This window comes from Lissotriton helveticus, chromosome 6, assembly GCF_964261635.1.
Source record: "Lissotriton helveticus chromosome 6, aLisHel1.1, whole genome shotgun sequence".
Lineage (NCBI taxonomy): Eukaryota > Metazoa > Chordata > Amphibia > Caudata > Salamandridae > Lissotriton > Lissotriton helveticus.
The window spans coordinates 170,239,490-170,263,282 of NC_136067.1; the positions used below are offsets into that span (position 1 = coordinate 170,239,490).

General features: G+C 44.2%; 1 protein-coding gene across 3 annotated transcripts in view; it reads left to right on the top strand.

The window, feature by feature from the left end:
- BLK (BLK proto-oncogene, Src family tyrosine kinase) overlaps window positions 1–23,793 on the top strand; it is a 410,535-nt gene that overhangs the window by 196,875 nt on the left and 189,867 nt on the right. For all 3 annotated transcript variants that reach the window (XM_078647570.1, XM_078647568.1, XM_078647569.1), the window contains one exon: window positions 5,448–5,496. In XM_078647570.1, coding sequence (XP_078503696.1) covers window positions 5,448–5,496 — 49 coding nt within the window. The remainder of the gene's footprint in view (window positions 1–5,447; window positions 5,497–23,793) is intronic.

Genomic DNA, 23,793 nt, shown 5'->3' on the forward strand with positions numbered 1-23,793 from the left:
GAGGCGCAAATCGAACCTCAGGCTGTATCATACGTGAAATGTGCCCCGACACACAGACAATTTACCATCAGTGTGTGGGCTGTAAGCAAAAGCTTCCCCTGGTTTTATGGCAACCCAGTAAGACGATTAAGAACCCTGATACTGTCTTACCCCGAAAAGAGCAGGCCACAGTAAACTGTATGCTGCTCTATGCCAGGTCTCTGGTAAAACACAGCCTTGAACTGGCAGATTTGATACTTGCGGCAAATGTTGAAGTGGCCTTTATAACTGAATCCTGGACGGAAGCAGCCTCCGGCCCGGACATTGTTAAAGCCACCCCCCCCCAACTATGACTGTTTTGTATTGGACAGGCAGGGAAAGAAAGGTGGTGGGCTGGCGGTCATTTACCATAACTCAGTGAGAGGGAGTTTTAAACCCGCATCTAGGGGCCAGGATGAAATACTTGCCTTCAATCTCATCTTATCAGACCATCAAACACTAAAAGGCTGCCTACTCTATAGGCCCCCAGGGGCTAAGGCCCCTTCTTTCTCGACCCTAGGGAACCTGTTAGAAGAAGTTATATGCTCCAAATCATTTACCATGCTTGGCGATTTCAATTTTCATTTGGAATGCAAGTCAGACACAGATACTCGAGACCTCCTAGATCTAATGCAGGGAGTAGAACTATATCAAAAAGTCATGGGCCCAACTCATAAGGCGGGACATATTCTCGATGGCATTTTTTCTAATCACCCTAATTTAGTGGTCACATCAGTTGCCCCTGTCTCCTGGTCGGATCATGCCGCAATTTACTTTTACATTTCCCTAGGCCCCCCCCAGGTCCAGTAAGGTCAAGAACCCACCTAGAATAATTAGAAACTGGAAAAGTATGGACAGTGAGGCCCTTAAGAACCTTCTGATCTCCTCACCAATGCACTCTTCAGGCACGGTCGAGGAGTTGGCTATGAGTTACACCAAGTGGCTAGACGCGGCGTGTACGCATTTAGTACCTCCTAAAACTTACCATTCTACACACGCCAGTCCTTCAGCCCCCTGGTACACGGGACAAATCAGAGACCACAAGGTGGAATGTAAAAAATTGGAAAGAATTTGGCGGAAACATTATAAGGAGGTGGACAAAAAGCTCTTGAATGCAGAGTTGGGAGTCCACAAAGAGATGATTCGATCAGCCAAAAAGGCTTTTTTCACCACTCGCATTCAGAAGGCGAGCAATTCCTCGAAGGAATTATTCTGCACAGTAACAGCTCTTGCTGCCCCCAAAGCAGCGGAAATTCCCCCAAGTCTGGAACTATGTGAAGACCTGGCCAAATTCTTTCAAGATAAGGTCGAGAAGATCTTTTACTCCCTCGATCACTTAGTCAAGGTCAATCCCCTATGGATGAACCCAGACAGTTCAGAGACTGACTGCCATATTGGAAAACTACTCAACTTCTCCCCTATCACCGAGGAGGAGGTCAGGATGCGGTTTCAGAGGATTAAATCAGGCTCCCCGGGAGATCCCTGCCCAGCCACCATTTTAAAAACAGTCCCATCCATCATAGCAGCTAGACTCACTCCACTATTCAATAACATGCTGGAAAGTGGTGAGTACCCTACGCGCTGGAAACAAGCATCGATCCTACCTTTACTTAAAAAATCCAACCGAGATAGGGACGATTTGAATAACTATAGGCCCATCGCTAGGTTACCTTTACCAGCTAAAATAATAGAGGGTCTTATAAACACCCAGCTAAGTGCATTTCTAGGGACTGCACAATGTCTGGACTCATCTCAGCACGGATTTCGGCCAGGGCATAGTACAGAATCAGCTCTGATAAAATCTGCCGAAGATATAGGACAAGTGATGGATGCAGGGGGCAGAGGCGCCCTGATCATGTTGGACTTGTCCGCAGCCTTCGACACGGTCCACCACAGGTTGTTGGTGGACCGGTTGGGGGCTTGCGGAATCCAGGGGAAGGCCCTTAAGATCTTGCAGTCCTTCCTTGCCAGCAGGACCCAGGTGGTGGCTCTGGGAGACTATGAATCTGCCCCTTTCATCCTGCCATGTGGAGTCCCTCAGGACTCGTCCTTGAGCCCGACCCTTTTCAATGTGTACGTTTCCACCCTGGCGCCAGTTATAAGATTTTTCGGCTTTACTGTAACATCGTATGCAGATGACACACAGATCGTAGTGTCTCTGCTACCGGGTGGAGTGGATGACACAGCGGACAGGTTCAAGTACTGTATGCGGGAGGTCAGCAATTGGATGGGAGAAAACTGTCTGAAATTGAACTCAGCGAAGACTGAAGTCCTGCTATTTGGGGCCAAAGATAATTTTTGGTCCCCAAGATGGTGGCCCGAAGAAATGGGGACACCCCCCTCCCCAGTTACTAAGGTCAAAAACCTGGGGGTTCTGATGGATGACACTCTCTCCTTCAGGCCTCAAGTAAACGCCCGGTCCTCTTCCATCCACTATATCCTGAAAACCATACGAAAAGTGCTGCCCTTTATCCCTGACATACACAGAAAGACCGTGGTAACAGGATTGGCTTTATCCCGCCTAGATTATTGTAACAGCCTGCTCCTAAATGCCCAACAGGGGCTGTTAAACAAACTACAAATCCTACAAAACGCAGCGGCCTGTCTGATTACGGGAACTTCCAAATTCTCATCGGTAGCACAAGAGCTGGTAAAGCTCCATTGGCTGCCCGTGCGGAAAAGAATAGCCTTTAAGACCCTTTGTGTAGTTTTTAAAGCTCTGAAGGGTGTGGGCCCGCATTGCATGACCGCATTCTTTCAGTGGTACAAACCGATCAGGTCACTTAGGTCCTCGGACCAAGGACTGATCTTAGTCCCTAAAGTCAGGAAGGCCCGTTGGGGAGGAAGGAGCTTCTCCCTGGGAGCAGCTAGGGCTTGGAATGCTCTCCCACTGGCCCTTAGGCAGATTCCTGACCTGCTGCCCTTTAGAAGGGCCTTGAAAACTTGGCTATTCACACACTAATCCACTCCGTTATACACTCTAGCGGTCACTCAGCGCCAGGACACCGTTTTCGGTAACAGCGCGCTTAACAAATGTGTAAAATAAATAAACTGGTTGTCAGTAAGGAACCGTATAAAATGTAAGGCATTATGCATTGCCTACACGCCTCCCATAAAATAGGCCCCCATTTCCTAATAAATCAGTTATCCACCTACCTTCCTAACAGACTGCTTCGCTCCTCTACTGCTCGTCAGTTAACTGTACCACGCACAAAAACTGTCTCCTGGGGTGACAGGCGTTTTGTCGTAACGGCGACAAGACTCTGGAATGCCCTCCCACTGGAGATTAGAGCCTGTCAGTCGCTGTCACTCTTCAGAAGGATGATAGACTTGGCTGTTCAACCAATAATCCTGTCCACTGATTCTGCTCACCGTCCGCAGTGCCGAGACGCCCCAGGGCATTTGTGCGCTTTATAAATTTCAAAAATAAATAAATAAAGAAAATGTGACTCCTCCTCACCAGCTTTGGGAATACTTGGCATTTATTTAACTTTGTAGGTCAGGATCTGGACACCTGCCTTGATGAAAAATTGTTTACACCAGACCTCTGTACTAATTTCTCCTTTTAGGTGACTTCAGAAAGTACCTTCTCCCCTCAGTCTTATTTTGAATTCAATTCAGTCATTGCAGCCTAGGAATGCCTGGATCTCCAACAGATCTTGGCCACCCTTTCCTTTCTTGGGAAATTTTCTGTTTTCTATTTAACTTGCACCAAAGCTATTCTTGAATACATTCTATGAAACTTGAGTTTTTTCCAATCATCAAAAATGATCATACATCTAAACCTTGCTAAATAAGAGCCCGATTTTTAAATTGGCGGACAGAGTGTCATCCCTCGGCATTGCCATGCCCTGAGTACTCTGCCCGCTGTATTTAGATATGTCTGTCGGTCCAGCGGTCTGGCATTTCTAGGAACCACCATCATGGTGGTTCTTAGAAATGCATTGAAAGTTTCACAGATGTATGACAAACGTTCCCATTTTTTTTTATTTTCAAAAACCAAAGCAGGATTTAGTTTTTGGGAAAAAAACAAAACAATGCCCACTCGCCATGGGGGCTATTTCCCATGTTGATGGGGGCATTTTGCAGTTTTCACCGACCTTTACCGCCAGGGTTTTTCCTGGTGGTGATAGGCAGTGAAAACTGATTTCCATGTCCGCCCATCTAAACTAGGTGGGTGGACAAACAAGTCCAATCCCAGCGGCCCTCACTCCATTAAGCCATTAAGCCATGGTGGAAAAAGAGTAGTCTCTGCCATTGTTACACCAAAGGTCTGCTCGCATGTAAATCAGACGGACGGTTTTACTGGGGGAAAGAGTACTCCATCGCCGTTGCAACGTTTCTGCCAACTTATAAATTAGACATTAAGTTTGAACATTACTCCAAGAGCTGCAGCTCTGTCACGGAATGTATTTTATGGGTTAGCTGCTCAACAGGCACATTGGCAGCAGCCCACAGTGCCAACACTCAAGAAGCCTTTTTTTCTCTTTGTGGGTCTGAATTAACTCTTATCACAACATTTGGGATTTCCTAAATCACAGGCAAATGGAAAAGGTGCTGGCACATCTTTCCAGATAGACTTATTAGTCTTTTTAGTGAAGCACAGCAGTGGCTTCCTTTCTTCATCTATGACCCTAAGAATTTATATCAAACTGTAAGTGTGCTTTTATATAGAAAGGAATGTTCTATGTTTCTGTGAAATGGGTTTCATTTACTACTTCTTCTTTGGTCATTTCCCAGATATTCGACCATTGAACAAACTATTATGACATTTGCGTTAGGTATATAGGGGCTCATTTAAATTTTGGCACCAGTTCATGGAACCACTCTCATGGGGGTAGCAGCAGCTCTACTATCCCAGCAATGTTTGTGCTCCTAAATGTACACACGTCTGCATGGTTTTAGACATTTTTCCTCCCTAAATGGCTCCCGCACACATGAGAGAAGATCCCTCAGAGGAAATTAATCTGTGACCTCTGGTTCACCATGCCATGTGGCATTTCTGACTTGTCATCATTTTTGTGATCCCCGATGATGGACCACGAAAGCAGGAGTCCTTCTTCAGGAATCATCTAACTATTGACACCACAGGTTGAGACATTTGAAGGATTTTTCTCTCTGGGGCCATCATGGTTAATGTGACTATTCCAAACAGAAAGTTTGGCTTACAAAGGGGGACTCTGCCAAAACAATTTCTGCACTAGGTGAGCAGGAAGTGGCGGGGTCACCAGAGAAATTGGGGAATAAATAGTAGGAGGCTATTTTGATGCTTGTCCTGGTTCTAACCTCTTCCATTGAGGCCTATATTAATTACTTCAAACCTATAAATGTAACTTTGTGGAATCCTTTTGCACCTACATTTTGTATGCCAATCATAATCATGATACCTAATTATGAATTTTAATAGTAAACTATGGTGCCTCTTGCAGGGTAAAAGACAACTGTCCAGTCCCTCCACGAACCAGCCTTCGGAGCAAGGTAAAATTCTGAGACCATAAAAAGTTGTCATTGCTTTGGTGCTGCAAAGTGTGTGTATGGCTTGCAGATGGTTAGGTAAAGACACCAAAAAAACTCAAAATATAAATTTTATGTGTGCACTTTACCTTTATGTTTACAACCCCATGTGCCTCTTAATCATAATATTCTTATCATTTGTAGTTGCGGCAAAAGACGAAGATTGAAGGTTTTGTTTGTCCTGACAAAGGCAACAAATGACTCTTTGCCGAAACACATAGGAGCTTATTATGAGTATGGCGGTCCTGGGACTGCCATACTTGCGGTGGCAGTCTGACCATCCCTGCGGGTCCACCTGCCGAATTTGGAGTGTGGTGGCCGGACTGCCACAGGACTACTGCTTTTTCCAGGATCCGAGGTTGAGTACCCCGCGGCAGTGGCGTTGAAGAAAAGAAGGTATATGCCAATGCTGCACTGCCAAGCATATTCCAACTTGCATATCCACCTCCCATTTCATGGCGGGAGCCCACCATGAAAAGAGTGGCAGAAATGCAGGTAAGGGGCCCCTAAGAGGGCCCCTTGCTGATTCTGGGCCTACAGTGCATGCGGGAGCACATGTTGTGCCCCCCTGGAATTACACCCTTGTTCCTGCACGTTGTGGCATGCTTGACATGGTGCATGCCACACCGTACAAGAACGTGCTGCAGGCATTCTCATGGCATCGGTCTGCTGTTAAGGTTCTCCTATGAGCCTAACACAGCTGCTGCTGCAGCACCGCCCGCCCGGGATTCAACTTTGAATCTGATGGGTGGGTGCACCACGGGCTTGGCGGTCCTCCACCAGTGCAGCGGTGGTGATGATACAGGAGGACCATCAAACTCGTAATCAGGCCCATAGACCTCATCCACAGGATTTATTTGATTTGGAAGGGCACTATGACTTCCTACGGGGTGTCTAGAATCAATGAGATGTCTAGAGATGCCCCTGCTCCTACATTGAGTTGTGACACGACGAGCAAGCAACATTTTTGAAGACACATAGTACCTTCTTGGTTAATGTTTTGGCGCATTGTCTAGGTGTGTAGTAGTTGGATCTATGTTCAACTAAATCATTCTCAGAATGTAATACGTATTTTCTTTCCATACACTAAAAGATTCTTGTAAGGGGAAGTGGATAGGTTGTTTTGGTTATATCTCTGTGACTTAATGTGTGTGAATAAAACAGGTGATGAAATATATGTCTTTGATTAAGAATTAAAATGGCTGTTTATGGTTTATTTTTGGGAAGGAACCATGACTTGTGAGAGGTGAAACCTCTAGTATGTCATGATGTCTATCTTCTCCTTCAGCAATGGCAATAAACAACATATTGCATATTGTATGGTTTATGCCATGCCATTTTTTTCCATGTATATAGTTTTGAAGAAGACACTTACCAGAAGCTCAAATCAAGGATTGAATGTATGCAGTATGGTAACATTTAATGTGATTTTAATTTTCATTTTGATAAAATTGAAGACAATGATACTGCCGCCCTTCAGGCATGTCTAACAACCTTCGGATTTTCCCAGCTAGTGAAAGCCCCTACCCATGAAGGAGGCCACACATTGGATGGCATCTTTACGAATTTAAATGACTTACAGATCTCAGCCATCTTCCCCATCATTTGGTCAGATCACTTTGTTATAACGGCCAACCTAACCAACTATGCCCCAGGATTAGCTAAGGAAAATGACAACCATCGCCAGACCTTCCTGGATTGGAAAAATCTTGACAGTAATAGTTTACAATCGCTTCTGATTAAAACCAGTCCGCCTCTGTCAAATGATGCTAAAATGGCTATTTCCCAATATAACGAGTGGGTTGCTTCCGCGACCACTCTACTGGTTCAGTTAAAACAATGCTCCCGAAATAGATCATCCCCCTCTGCCCCCTGGTACTCGGAAACTTTAAGGACACAAAAGCAGCTGTGCCGGAGAAATGAGAGGAACTGGCGTAGACACTATTCCGAAGAGGTTAAAACAACATATAAGCAATCGGTCACTATATATAAAAACATGATCTTAGATGCTAAGAAGAAGTTCTTTTCAGAGAAAATTGAACTTTCTAAAAACTCAAGCAAGGCTCTGTTTGAGACCACCAAACAGTTGGCCGGATGCTTACCTAACTTACAACCCCCCCCTTCCCAATCATTCTGTGATGCATTGGGCAATTATTTTTACAATAAAGTTAATGATATTTATGCTGTCTTTGCCAACTGTGAAGAGACAAAACAAAACACTGCTCCTGAGATGGTGAGCTCCTCCATGGTTGGCCCATCTCTTTCCCAGTTTAATGAGGTCTCTATTAATCAGGTTAGGGACATTGTGTCATCCATTAAATCAGGCTCTGCCCTTGATCCCTGCCCTTTTAAAGTACTGCTCCCAGTATCAGAAGTACTGCTACCAGCTATTACAACCATCTGTAACACAATGATTAACACAGGTGTTTACCCCTCTGATCTCAAAAAGACGCTATTAAAGCCACTACTAAAAAAACATAACCTAGATAGGAACGAGCTTAAAAACTATCGACCAATTGCTAATCTGCCTATCTTGGCTAAAGTTGTTGAGAAGGCCCTAAATACTCAACTATCAGCCTTCATAGAAACCCATAATCTACTGGATGATTCCCAGTTTGGTTTCCGCCTAAATCACGGGACAGAGACGGCCCTGATCAAGGCTACTGAGGACATCAGAACCATTCGTGATGCGGGTGGTACAGCAGTCTTGATACTGCTCGACCTATCAGCGGCATTCGACACGGTCGATCATGCCATCCTGATCGACCGTGTCGAAGCACTGGGGATTCGACACAGGGCTAGGACTCTCCTGGCCTCTTTTCTTGCTGAGAGAACCCAGGTAGTCACCATAGGGCCCTTTCAGTCCACCACCCTGTCCTTGCCGTGCGGTGTACCTCAAGGCTCATCCCTGAGTCCGACACTATTTAATATATATGTGTCGGACCTTGCCAAAACCATTCGTGCCCATGGGATGAGCCTTACATCTTACGCCGACGACACTCAGTTGGTTTTGGCTATCAGAAATGACGGCCAAAAAATCGCTGATAACTTCAACCTGGGTATGCAGGCCATAGGGAACTGGATGGCATCTAATTGCCTTAAATTGAACTCGGATAAGTCCGAGGTGGTCATCTTTGGAAGTTTAACCCCAGAATGGTCCTCCCGCTGGTGGCCACAGTCTATGGGTCCTCCCCCTACCCCTGTCAGCAAAGTGAGGAATCTAGGTGTCATGTTTGACGATCGTCTCACGTTTTTCCCTCATGCAAGTCAGATTGCCTCCTCTGCTTTTTATAAGCTACGAATCATTAAAAAAATTCTCCCTTTCCTTCCAGTTTCTGCTGGGAAAACCCTGATCACCTCTTTGGTCCTGTCCACTTTGGACTATTGTAATGCCCTATTTCTGAATTCCCAAGAAAAAGTTCTCAATAAGCTGCAAACCATCCAAAATGCGGCTGCCAGACTGTTGGGTGATGTCCCCAAGTTTCAATCAGTCTCAGGAACCATCAGAGAACTTCACTGGCTCTCCATCAGGAACAGAGCTAAATTCAAAGCCTTGTGTATTGTTTATAGGGCGTTGCATAATCAGGGACCAGCTTTTCTTACGCAACAACTTGTTCCCTATCGGCCCACCAGATCCCTGAGGTCTTCTGACCTCCTCCAGCTGGAAATACCCCGTACCAAATTGGTCTCATGGGGCGACAGAAGATTTCTCGTCTCAGCACCTAAGCTTTGGAATACGTTGCCATTATCTATAAAGAGCAGCCCCTCTCTGTGGTCCTTCCGAAAGCATCTTAAAACGTGGCTATTTGATCAATAATTACTTCCCTCCCTAAGGCAGATTTCAGCAAATACTTAGCGCCAAGACGCCCATGGGCCTTCGCTGCGCTTAATAAGTGTTTAAATAAATAAATAAATAAATAAATAAATAAATGTAAAAGTCTCCATGACTGTTAGAAGAATTGTTTACAAATGTAAAGTAATTGCAATATGCAATCTATGAGGCTGTAAATAGTGTTTATATTGTGCCAATGCTGCTGTACAGTGGTAATACATTTGAAGTACTAAATATTGAAATCTATGTTTATTAGTACAGTTACTCTAACTTACTTATGTCACTGAGCCACATTTATTTTCATTGACATGGCATAGATACATGTGTGCATGTGTGTGAGAAAATATGTAGTATTCGTATTGTGTAACAATGTAATATAGTTCAGTATTGCCATCCATGGGTTTTGGTGTCATCATATTCCAGAAGGCTGAAGGTTGAGTGGTTAGTAAAACCAGAACCCGAAACGGCAATGTAGGACCATATTACACATGGTACCAAGGATGTATTTTTAAATTAACCTAATTATTGATTTACTACATTTGCAACATAATATGCACAGTTCCCAAAAACTGTTGTTTCTAGCTCAAATGGATAAAAATAATAGAGCCAGAAATTGTGCTACATAATTTAAATAACCTTGCCACATAATTTGGTCCTCCATGCTGCAAAATCCTAGTAGCCTTGACAATGGTAAAGCTCTGCAGAGTGGTATAAGGGCTGGCAAAACCCATATTTCACAGATCCAAAATCAAATCTAATGACCTCACAATATTTGTACCAAAAAGTAAGAACACCTAAAAGCACAACACAGTTAATTAACATTACATTTTTAAACAAACCAATAAATAATACGTTCATAATCATCTCTTTCACAATGTTGAGAGTATAAAATATGTTGAGTAAAAATAAATCCCACCTGTAGGATCATTTCCGACATTTATAATGGCATATTTCACATTCAAGGTGAGGTCATGAGAATTGTGCTTGGTGTGTGAGACATGACATGGCTTGCCTGTCTGTTGTGTGAGTTTTTGAGTGCAGTCCTAACCATAAATTAACATGAGTGTTTTCTTAGATTTAACGTACAATCATAACTCACTGTAACTGTGTTTCTAGTGATTTCTTTAGCATGTGCTGCATTCACCTTCTATGAAAGTATAGCCTAGCCCCCTGCGCATGGCTAGAAGGGCTTGGCCTAGAGTCCACCCATTTTGCTCCAGGCAACCAACATCAGTTCTCACAGCCTTTGGCCGTACGTAGAGGGGTTTGATTTTAGGTCCTGGCCTGTGGGCTGGTATTGCATTTTTTGTTTAATATTTCTAAGGGTTCGCAGACCCGGATTGTACATCAAAAGTACAAACCTCCCTTGTCCAATGAGGACTTTTATTTTTTTAAATATAGGTCCACAGTTAGATCCAGGACTGTTCACAGTTTAGATGACCAGATATATCTTAAGTTTTAACTCTTTGAAGCCCCCAAATACATTAGTGTAATGCAAGTGTGTAGGAAACTACAAAACAGATTTCCCCAAACCAACCAAAGGCATTTGTCTGAGTAAAATTCTAGTTTCATACCAAGTTGGGGGTAAGTCTGTTCAGGATTTTTCTGTAGCAAACAGCAAAGATTCCTATGGGAGTTAAAATGGGAAAATCTGTATTTTTTGACAATCTAATTAAATGTTGCCCCCTTTGTGAATTTGCAAATAACAATAGTAACCTGAACATGGTAAGTGTCTGCCAAGTACAGTGCAGATCCATAAGACTGCTCCAAAGTTATTAGCAATTCAATTCGTTTTTCACCCTGCCACCTAAACACAACCTCACTTACCAGATCTGCATGAAACATGAGATTCCTACTAAGGATTTCGGTTCCAAGTACTGTGACTCCAGGAGCAAGTATATCAAGCTTTGTGAGTTTTTAAAATGGTGGCCTAAGGTAACTATAACTCGCGCCCCTGCCGTGCACAAGTTTTCTCATCGAAAATGTCATTGCATATATTGCAGTGATATTATCAATGATGTCATAGAAGATGTCACGAGTCATGTAATATGTGGGATAATTAGCAGTGCATGGTGAGAGTGCAAGTTATAGTTACCTTAGGGCATGAGTTATAGTTACTTCAGATAACTATAAAGTTCTGTGAGTGGGTGTGTGAGTGGCTGTATGGGTGGGTGTGAGTGCTGTGTGGGTCTGTGAGTGAACGTGTGTGTGGTTCTGTGAGTCTGTGAGTGGCGGTATGGGTGTGTGAGTTTTTGTGTGGGGGTTGTAGTGGGTTTGTGAGTGAGTGTGTGAGTACGTGTGTGAGTCTGTGAGTGGGTGTATGTGTATGTGAGGAGTTGGGTGGATCCACAGATACTGATGCAGTCAAAAAACTTTAGGGCAATTTCTTTGCTCATGAGGGGTCCCACACAGATCCCTCCATCAGACTCATGGGTCAGAGTACCTCTACCCTTACCCCTTCTATCACTTTCAAATTTATTTTTCATTGCTGGGAACCGAGTCTTGATGAACAAAACGGTGGCAACTTTCCTCTCAGGTTGCGCCAGCCAATCATAGCATTGCTGCTGGTACGTTAATCTGCGGCGGATATGGGGCACTAGATATACATAAATATTTTTACTTTAATAATTCCAAAACTGCTCAACAGATTTACACTAAATTACAAAAAGCACTCTTTCTCTACCAAGATCTAGCTTTCTGCCATATTTAGTGTAATTCCATTCAGTGGTTAACGAATTAACCTGAAACTTTACAGACAGCAGCTAACGTGACTGGCAAAGTAGTTTTGAAAGTTTCATGAAAATTCATCAAACGGCGCGCCAAAGTTATAAGCAAAACAAAAAACATGTTTCATATGGAAACTAAGTCCTAACTATAACTACCTACTGACTGCTAATAGGTAGTATATATGTTACAGTCAAATTGTGAAATCCCGCATTCTATAGAATGCCTAGGTAATGTATACAAGCCCTGAAAATGCCTGAAAATCGAACGTCAAAGTATGAAATGATTGATATTTTATACAATGCCTAGGCATTGTATACTTTGCCGGACTGTCTTTCGGCAAAGTATATAATACGCCTAATCCCGCCATTTTATTCCCGCCCGGCAATGTGTGAAATCCGGCATTCTATAGAATGGCTAGGTAATGTATAGAATGCCTGAAAATCGAACGTCAAAGTATGAAATGATTGATATTTTATACATTGCCTAGGCATTGTATACTTCGCCGGATTGTCTGCCAGCAACAAGTAGGTCATACCAGTTCTTCTTTGTGTTTCACTGGTAACAATATTCTGTTCGCAGTCTTCTTTCAGTGTTGAAATGTATGTACAAGATCAAAGTGCAAAAATATAAGGTGTTTTTGTGTGAAGAATAAAAGTGAGTACAATTCCACGTGTTACTCCGGCCTTTCTTAGTGTAACAAGTACTTCAATCTCAGTTCTGCTTTCATTGTTTTCCGGTAAGAATATCCTGTGCTTTATTTCGTAGTTTTGTTCTTTCAGTTTCAAATGCGTATTAATTAATAAAGGCTTCTCATCTTGAGCCCTTTTAACACTTAGCGTAAAGGGTACTGGTCATTCTGTATAATGCCTAGGAATTGTATAGAATGCCTAGGAAAAGTATGTAACATTTTCACAAAAAACTTACATTTCCTAGTTTGCCTCTAAACCTTCAGGCATTCTATACATTACCTAGGCATTCTATACAAAACCAGGATTTCACACTTTGCCGAATGCCTAGGAATCTCATCTTGTGGCCTTTTAACACTTTGCGTAAATGGTACTGGTCATTCTGTATAGTGCCTAGGAATTGTGTAGAATGCCTAGCAAAAGTATGTAACATTTTCACAAAATACTTATATTTCATAGTTTGACTCTAAACCATCAGACATTCTATACATTACCTATGCATTCTATACAATACCGGGATTTCATATTTTGACTGTAACATCCATACTAATATTATAAAGAGAGAGCCCAAACCTTTGAGGCGGGTAATCTCAGTAACCACAGCACCAATCACACCACCCAATACAGCGTTGGAAAGGGCAGTTGCAGCAGAAGGACATATGCTATGCAGACGGCCACCATATACATTTAAAAGGTAAAAGAACCGTGCCAGCAAAGTAGTCCCTTGTGGGCGTGTCTGCGTTGTGCTCTGGGCGCGTGACTAACGCTGGGGGTGTGTGGTACGGCCATCATATCGTGGGCTGTGGGCGTGGGCTGGGGGCGTGACAAACGCTGGGGGCGTGACAAATGCTGGGGGCGTGTGTCCGCCCTTCATGCCATGTGAGTCGTACATACAAGCGCCAATTACGTTGCTGCGCAGCATCAAGGGGCACGCTGGGGGCGTAACATGCTGGGGGCGTGAGAAACGCTGGGGGCGTGTGTCCGGCCTTCATGCCATATGAACGCAATTGCGCCGCATCAAGGGGCACGCTGGGGGCGTGAGAAACGCTGGGGGCGTGTGCTACATTTCGCCCTTCATGCCATGTGGGTCGTACATTATTCAGAAGATCGTCTGCTGTGGCCGTGTGAGGAAACTTAGGCTGTTTCCTCACAACAACGTGCAGCAAGCAGGAAGGAGGAAGCAGGATCCGACGGTGACGCTGGAGCAGAGAGGTGTAAGGGGGTTTGTGCATGGGGTGGGGGTTACTTTTGTAGGGTTTAGGGTCGTTTAAAAGTAGTGTGGTTATATTTGTGTTGTGTGTGTTTTTTTTAAAACGTTTTAGTGTGTGTTGTGGTGTTGTCGTGTTTGTTTAGTGTAGTGTATTTGGGAGGGTAGTGTAGTGTTTATGTAGTGTAGTGATTTTGGTTTTAGGGTAGTGTAGTGTTTAGTGTAGTGTATTAGTGTTTAGGGTAGTGTTGTAGTGTTTATGTGGTGTAGTGATTTAGGTTGTAGTGTAGTAGTGTTTGTGTAGTGTAGTGTTCAGGGTTTAGGGTAGAGTAGTAGTGTTTGTGTAGTGTTTTAGGGTTTAGGGTAGTGTAGGGGTGGGAGTAGTGTGGGTAGCGTAGTAGTGTTTTAGGGTTTAGGGTAGTGTCGGGGTGGGAGTAGTATGGGTAGCATAGTAGTGTTTTAGGGTTTAGGGTAGTGTAGGGGTGAGAGTAGTGTGGGTAGCGTATTAGTGTTTTAGGGTAGTGTAGGGGTGAGAGTAGTGTGGGTAGCGTAGTAGTGTTTTAAGGTGTAGTGTAGGGGTGAGAGTAGTGTGGGTAGCGAAGTAGTGTTTTAATGTTTAGGGTAGTGTAGGGGTGGGAGTAGTGTGGGTAGCGTAGTAGTGTTTTAGGGTAGTGTAGGGGTGAGAGTAGTGTGGGTAGCGTAGTAGTGTTTTAGGGTTTAGGGTAGTGTAGGGGTGGGAGTAGTGTGGGTTGTATAGTAGTGGTTTAGGGTTTAGGGTAGTGTAGGAGTGGGAGTAGTGTGGGTAGTGTAGTGTGGTAGTGTTTTTGGATTGGGGTAGTGTAGGGGTGGGAGTAGTGTGTTGTGTAGTTGTAGGGGTAGGGATGTCACTTACCTTGCATACTTTTACCACAAATATGGCTTTACCACGCATGCCTTTGAGTTGTAATGGCATGCGTGGTAAAGGCATCCTTGTGGTAAAAGTATGCGATGTAATGGTATGCGATGTCATTGGCATTGCGTAGTAATACCCGCTTTGTAATGGCATGCGTGGTATTACTATGCGATGTATTGACATACATTCATTTAAAATGATGGTTACTAGAGACTTATTTGTACACCCAGACAAGTCTTAAGCATCTCAGCCTATTGTCTTTCAATTAGCGGGTGAGCCATACTTCTATCATCAGCAGCAGTGCTGACCCCTTTTTCCTGCCTGAGGGCTCTGTATATGGTAGCCAGTAACACATCCTCCCACTTCCAAAGATATCTCTTACCATTTGTTTAAAAGTCTTGATACTCCTGATAAATAAACCAGCATTCTGAGTTATATATGTATATAAATACCTAGAATTTGCCCATTGCCCCCCAGATTCAGGTATTTCCGAACATCCATTTGCTTCAATCTTCCTAGTGGGCATAGTGTGGTAACTATGTGGTCCGCTTGTAAACCATAACCTAGCAACCTGTGTCAGCCTAAGCATGGAACGCTGTTATGTCATCTAGAGTGGAGTGCTCAGGTAAGAGAATGTGAGGGTTTGAAGTAGAGTCAATTACTCCAGGAAACTTCTGACTGTGAGATGGATGGGATTTTCTTTCTTACCAAACTTACTTAAACTGGCAATACATCAGCATCGTGATTCTTCATTACATGACCTACTTCAACTGCTACACTGGCGTAGTCGACAGGATCGATGAAATAAGATCTCAACATTGGTGATGTCTGTGAAGCAGCGATGCGGGGCTTGCATGCAATTTTGAACAAGAGAACAGCGGGTGAGACCTACTTCTGTAGGAGTTTTCTTCCTTACTGGAAGTTGTTTTATGTTTTTCTAGTAATATTTTTAATGGGGCTCCTTCCTTTCTCATGCCTAGTTCCCACTATAAACACAAGACCCCTACTCTAACTGCATCTCCAACTAGACTGACTTACCTCTCTCGGGGCACTTTCCCTAATACAAAATCCCCAAAACAGTAGACACACCTTAGTCACACCCCCTCTGGGCAGGTGCCTGCTTCTGGAGTTTTCCACTGAGAATCCATCCTCTTCCAAAAACCGTTTCTGTGTCCTTGGGTCCCAGGTACCTTCTCCGCCAAATGTTGCATCTCTGCATTCTAGTATACTCCCTTCATTCTCACTCCTACCAATTTAACTCCTAAACAATGGATCATTCTACTTCAGAAGCTTTGTGTCCTTGCACCTGCAACAGAAATGCATGAGAAACAACCTTGCACACTCTCTAAGTTACAATTCGAATTCAGCTGCGAATAGGAGCCCTTTCCAAGGTAAAATTACACTCTTCAAGTCTTCATGTTAGCTAAGCTAAGAAGATACAGTTAGGCCTCTGTTGGCGCTTTCATGTCTCAGGCCTTTACACTTTAAATGCATTTCTAATGCTACAACACACGCATTACATTTAAACCCATTCTAAAAGCATGATCCTATTGCATTTCTAAAACATTATTCCTTCTCATGTTAGAACACCATTTTCCTCTTCAGTATCAACCTACGCGTGCAACTTTAATATGGCACGTTCAAACCTAATACAACATTTTACACATGAAGCAATAATTTCTAGGTTACTTAAGGCATATTCTTGATTAAAGCACTACATTAGTCTTCAAATGATATGAGCACACTTCTACAACTTGCAATACTCTTGATTAGTTCTACATTTCTAAGAATCACACGTTAATACAGTCCTCTAAATATGCAGGTACTGACTACGGGTGATTATAGTGCACCCCTACAATTTTCAGAATAACATGGCGCTCTATCAGTCCCCCCGTTTGATGACTTGTGTCATCACAAACTACACTATTCTTGGCAAAAGAACCAACTTAAACAGAACTTGCTACCACTCTTCCTCTCCTGAGCATTTCCATGTTCTTAAGTTTACAATATTGACTATCCTGCAGCCTCTCCATTCTCTTGCACCCTCAGTGATCTCTCCAATCTGCTAGACTTGTACCACTTGTAAGCTCTTATCAAACCCTTCAATCCAATCATCCATGCCACAACTATAACAAGGGGTTTCAAAACCTAGCCAAGGAACCCTTTTCCAAGGTTCGCAAGCCAACTCCCCACTTTACCAAAACCCTTACCAACTTTTTCCCACACAGTTTCTTCAATCAAATCCTCCATTTCTTAATGAATTGCAGTGATGTTACTTATATATTTCTCCAGATCCTTGCTGTTATCTGGTATATAAGTACAGCTCTCTTGGACTTTCAAAAGTTTGCAGACTACTCCCTCTTTTGCCAGAAGGAAGTCTAAAGCAAGACAATTTTGCAAAACCATCGTCCTTATCAATAACATCTTTCCTTCAATCAACACCAATGAATTAGCTATATTCATTGACAATTCGTCCACAACAGTCGCCAACCTTCTAATCTTCACATCATTCAAAATCACTCCCAAGCTTGGTTTCATTGCTCCAAAAATCTCCAACCACAGCTGCTGCACTTTCACCTCGCATCACTCTGACATGCTGTCCTCCTTCTAAGAGCTCTAAATCTTCTGTATGATAAATCTTGGGAAAAATTATTGCTAAATAACATGTACCATACCATTTCTCAGACAATCGCACATAGGCATTCTTCCCACAAACAAAATACACAGTTGGAATTATCTGTACTACACTTTGCAAAAAGTCCTTTGCGTAATACTCCAATGTAAAGGTATGCTCACATGTGGTCTGCCCCACATTGACATTCTCATAATAGGTCTGTGGTCTACTTATGCACAACTATCCCTTCTGCACTTCACCTAGAGCTATCGGACCATAACTCCCCTTCGACTTGTCTAACTTCTCTTCATCTGTCCAATCTACTCTACCCTGTCCGGAATCTCGCAACTGCTTTTGTTTCCTGTATCTATTTTCTGCTGGATCTATAAATTTATTGTGGCGCCGCGGCCAGGGCGACTGACGTTGGAATCTGGGGACCAGGGTTCGATCCCCGGCTCCGGCGGCAGGTTAGCCCAGCACCATGTGACTCTGGGCAATAGCTCGCTTAATCTTCCCGACGGCCCCCCAGCGCCTAGAGACCCTTACGGGTGATTGTGCGCTTTACAAATGTGGACTTTTTTACAACAGGCACCTCAGATTATGGCGATGAGCATAAGCTGTATCCAATTCTTCAGTCGGAATGAAATACGTTCTAAGTCTATCTTCTGATATGTAGTAATCATACTTATTCAAATGCTTATAAGCTGGCACTTCAGGAAGAACTGCATCATAATTCGAAAAGAAATACTCAAAAAGGTTTTGTCTATAGCAAACGCTAAGCAGCAAACTACATGAAATACTATATGTCAGTGGAAGATGATGGTATCTGATACCCTCATCCACTGAAGCTGGCAACTGCATACACACATAACAGTCTTTTGCATCCATTGCATCAATATACTCATACAACAACGTCGCATACACATTAAGCTTAAACTCACCTGCAGACAGATCTGCGTGTAACCTACGACTCTCCTCTAGTAGCAAATCTCTTTCGTCTCCTATTCTGACCTCTTTTTTTGCTAGGAGTAGTAGGTGTAGGTGTTCCCTCTACCTCCACTGCCTGCTCATGTGGTGCTTAATCTGAAACTACAACTACTAGAATTATGAAGAGTATCACTCCTCCTACAAGTGTGCCTACTATGCACCTAGCCTTACGATTTGGGTTTCCAGCCTCCATGGTCTCAGAAATATTTCCAGCTTATTCGTTCAGCAAGAAACGCTCAAAAGTCTCTTTTTTCCTCCTTCAATTGCTTGAGAACCAACTCGAGCCACACCTCGGAAAGCTGGAAGTCCCCTTTTTGTTTCAGTGTCTTATTTACAGCAAACAAAAGACAACCTTCACCCTACTCCGTCCTCTTTGGAAAGTCCCTAAGTTTCTTCTTCTTCCACTCGGACCTAGGTTATCTAATTCAGCTTATTTACAGCATCATCTCTTTAATCCAAAATAACATTTGCTCCAACAGCTTCTAGAACATGCTGCAAAAGTTCAAGACGAAGAACAATAGATTCATGAGATGGTATCTCAGTTCCAAAGGTAGGGAATATCAGTCTATTCAAGATCAAGTTATGAATTCTGCTTAGAATCGGAGAGTTCGGAACTGTGATGGTCAGCACTCCTTCAATTTGGAGTCCTGGTACTAACAACACCACATCCAACTTCATGTTAGGGCTGGTACTAACCACTGTAACTGCCCTCAGCCTCCCCGATCTCAGCACTCCTGGCATCGGTCACAACGTACGACCTCTCTGGAGGTGCATACTTTCGGCAAGGCACTCTCTTTTGTCTTGATCTCCTCAGACCTCCACGAGCTTGCTCTTCTTCACCTTCGTCTGACTCGGACTCTTCAGACACGGGAGCAAGATCCCTCTCAGAGACCAGTCTCAAGTTCAGTCGCCTCTGTCTCTCTGGCCACTGCTCTGCTTGTTCTCCTGCTTTCTCTTTGCTCACCCTGCTCACAACTTTTCTCGGACCACTTTCATAGCAACTTCCCCTTTTGGAGGCAGTTTCAGTGTCGCTGTTGTTGTGACCCTCCTCAGCTCGGTCTAGTGAGCAACCAGCTACTTCAGACACCCTCACAGCTTGGCTTGTCCCCTCCTGTGGCCCTGCCACTTCAGCTGGATTTTCATTAGGGAAAGGAGCTGTTTCTTCCAAGGGTGCTGAAACATGGCTGGTGTGAGAAGCATGCACCCAATTCGGCAATCCTCCACACTTCACTGCAGTGTTCGTCACCAAGGTAACCTGATATGGGCCTCTCCAGCGCACATCCAAGCAGCTCTTTCTCATGTGCTTCCGGACCAGCGCCCAGTCCCCCGGACTTAGGTCGTGACAGAGATCACTTGATGCCAGAACCACAGCAGCCTGCATCTGATGAGACACAGAATGGATGACATCTGCTAGTCCCTCGCAATAATCAAGGATCAGATCATCTGTGATGCTTATCAAGACCGTCGATGGAACCGCTGGTAACCTCATAGCCGTCCCCATCAGCACTTCATGAGGTGAAAGACCTGTTCTCCTGTCTGGGGTACTGCGCATACTCAAAAACACCAAAGGCAAAGCTTCAGGCCATTTCAGAGACGTGGATGAACACACTTTCGCCATTCGAGCTTTCAAAGTCCCATTGATCTGCCCCACTATCTCAGAAGCCTCTGGACGATAACTACAATGGAGTCTCTGATCAACCTGCAATGCTGTACAAAGCATCTTCATGACTTCGCTATGGAAGTGTGTTCTTCTGTCCGATTCCAAAGAGGTCGGAATCCCAAACCTAGGAATGAGTTCCCTCAACAACAGCTTTACTACAGTGAGTGTGTCGCACCTTCTTGTAGGGTAAGCCTCCACCCACCTTGAGAACACACACACCACAACCAAGATGTACGTCAGTCCGTTACACCAAGGCATCTCAATGAAATCCAACTGCATCCTGTTGAAAGGTCCCCCGGACCTTCCAATGTGACTCATCGTAACCACAGTTTTCTTTCCAGCATTCATTTGTTGACATGTAACCCACCTCTGACACACAGCTTCTGCCACTGCAAGAAATCGCGGATTGTACCACATTTGTCTGAACACCCGCACCATCGCATCTCTTCCCAGATGTACCGCACCATGAATCTGTCTTGCCATCGGGCTCAACAACTCATCCGGCAACACTGATCTTCCATCACTTGAGACCCAAATGTCCACATCCCCTTTCACGCAGCCTGCATTGATCCACACATTCTTCTCCTGGTCTGAAACTTGTTACTGCAGGCACTTGAGTTCATCCCAAGTATCTGCCATGGCCAACATCATGTTGAACTTGGTTCTTTCTTGGCTCCCCTCTACATGACTCTTCGTGAATGAACAACCTTGTTCGGCACAGAAACGTGCAACTTCGTCCGCGTAGCGATTCCCAAGTGACACGAAATCTGTCCCCTTTCCATGAGCCGTGCACTTAACAGCTGCAATTGCCTTGGAGCGCTGTAAGGCCTCTAGGAGCAACCTCACAAACCCCCCGTTTCGGATGGGCGATCCAGACGATGTCATGTAACCTCTCTGGGACCATAGCTGTCCGAAGTCATGAACCACACCAAACCCATACTTGCTGTCGGTGTAAATGGTAATTCGAATTTGGTCTGTTGCCAAGCAGGCACGAGTCAAAGCAATGATCTCAGCCACCTGAGCGGAGTATAATCCTTCCAGGCATGCAGCTTCAACTACTCCTGTAATGGTACATACAGCAAATGCTGCTCTCAACTGACCAACACTGTCTCTTAAGCATGAACCATCAACAAAGAAAATCTCATCAGGGTCGGGCAATGGTTTATCAACAATGTCAGGTCTTGGTTCAGTGCAAAGCTCAGTCACATCAAGACAATCATGGTCCGCACAATCTTCATCAAGTGTTTTTGCGCAACTACATCAGTGTGGCAGGATTCAAAACAGAACACCTCCTAAGGGTCACATTCTCCGCCGCAAGTATAACCTGCTCGTAGCGTGGGAGCCTATTATTGGTCAGGTGCTGTGTCTTGGTCCTGGTCATTAATAATTCAACAGAATGTGGAACGTAAACAATCAGTTGGTGACCCATGACAATATTTTCACACCTTTCAATGCTGACACCCGTTGCAGCAACGGATTTGAGACTTCCGGGCAATGCTGAAGCTACTGGATCTAAAGTAGCTGAAAAGTAGGCAACTGGTCTACGCACACCTCCATGATCTTGGACTAAGACTGACAGTGCACAACCTTCTCGTTCACAACAAAAAAATTAAAAAGGTTTGTTGTAATCAGGCATCCCCATTGCAGGAGCATGACAAAGGTCCTCTCACAACTCTAAGAACGCCTTCATACAGTCATTGTCCCATGGTACCGGATCACTTACATCCTTGTGCGTCAGTCTCTGCAAAGGCTTTGCTTTTAATGAGAAGTTGGCAATCCACTGACGACAGTAGCCAACCATCCCTAAGAACATACTGACCTCTCTCTGAGTAGAAGGCACCATCATACCCGTAATTGCCTCTATCCTGTCTGGTGACACCTTCCTCTTGCCTTTTTCTATCCAGTGACCCAATTACTGCACCTCATTCAAGCAGTAGTGTAGCTTATTTGGCAACGCCTTGTGTCCATTCTCTGCCAAATGGTATCAATCCTGCATGCATCTTCAGTCTCTGACGTGACAAGGAGATCATCTATGTACTGGACGAGAACAAAGTTCTGCGGCAGTACAAGACTCTCAAGGGTCTTTTTCAAGATCTGATTAAAGATTGATGGACTCTCTATATACCCCTGTGGAATACAACACCATGTTAAAACACGATTTTTCAGCTTAAACGCAAAAAGAAATTGGCTCTCCTCATGCAATGGAATCGAGAAGAAAGCCTGACAAAGGGCAATCACAGTAAACCACTCTGCTTGACATGGAATCTGAAACAGTATCACAGATGGATTCCGTACCACTGGACAACAGGGAACAACTATGTTGTTAACCCCTTTGGTGCTAAGGCAATTCCAGCAATTTACTCTAATTTCCATTGAAATGAATGGGCACTGCATGACGAGCTGACCTTGTCATTAGCATGGAAGTGGTTAACTCAGCACGAATCCTGCACAATTCTGAATTTCCCGCTTGGTTTCTGCAATTACATAATAGGCGAGTTACATGGACTGCCCATTATCTCCTTCAAAATCCCTTGGTTGATCATGGACTCAATCACAGGTATTATCCCTGCAACTGTTTCTGGTGTCAGATTGTAGTGGGGCGTTCTTGGGAAATCAACATTCTGCTTGACCTGAATCTTAACGGGCTCAACTCCTTTGAGCAAGCCTATGTCCTCACCAGTGAAGTCCCACACTTCCCGCAAGTCTGAATCTCTCAAATCAAGTGGAAGCTCTTGCACTGTCAAAACAGGGTAAATTTCAATGCACAAATGTTGATTTGTGACCTTAAAAGCAGCATCATCGTCATTAGTTTGCAGTTCCACTCCTTTAGGGTTGCAATAAATGGTGCAATTGAGTTTACACAGGCGATCCCTCCCTAGTAAACAAAGAGGGGTCGAATCGCACACCACAAACTGATGTCTATCTCGAAACTTTCTATCTTCACAGGAATTGGTTCAGTCAAAGGGCTTGTCATTTTCCTATTTGCAACACCTACAACTTGGATAGACTGTCCCGAGAGGGGTAGGTTGGGGACTACTGCAGATCTTACAGTAGAATGGGCAGCACCAGTATCAACCAAAAAGGTGGTAGGGTGACCATCGACATCCGCTTCCACAAATGGTCCCCTCTGGTCTACCTCCAAGACTGCCCCAAGAGTGCAGTCTTCCTCCACCTTCAGGCGCAGTCATGCCAACGGGTCTAGGTAACAATCATACCTGTCATCAAAAAGAGCCATCTGCTGATAGGTCCCAGTCCCTGTCTGGATCCTCGGAGGCAGGGGAAGCTGTACTCGCGGAGCCGAAGTCCCCCATTTCATCGAACTTGGCTTCACTGCTGTCTTTGTCGCTTCAGGTGCCTGTACCTGCACTACCTCTTTCTCTTGCTGCATCTGATTTGCAGGATTCAAGGGACACTCGCATCGCCAGTGTCCAATCTGATGACAAAGATGACACTCAGTAGTCTTGTTGCCAAATCTTCTCTCGGCTTAGAATCCTCTGCCTTTCCCCTTCCCTTATTCTGACCATTCTGTTTCCGTCCCAACGTACCTCCACCTGACTGTACTTGGCCTCCATTATCAGCAGCTTGCATCTGGACCAGCATCATTTGTACTTGAGTTTCTTAAGCTTCGAATCTACCTCGTTGCTGCAATATCTAGC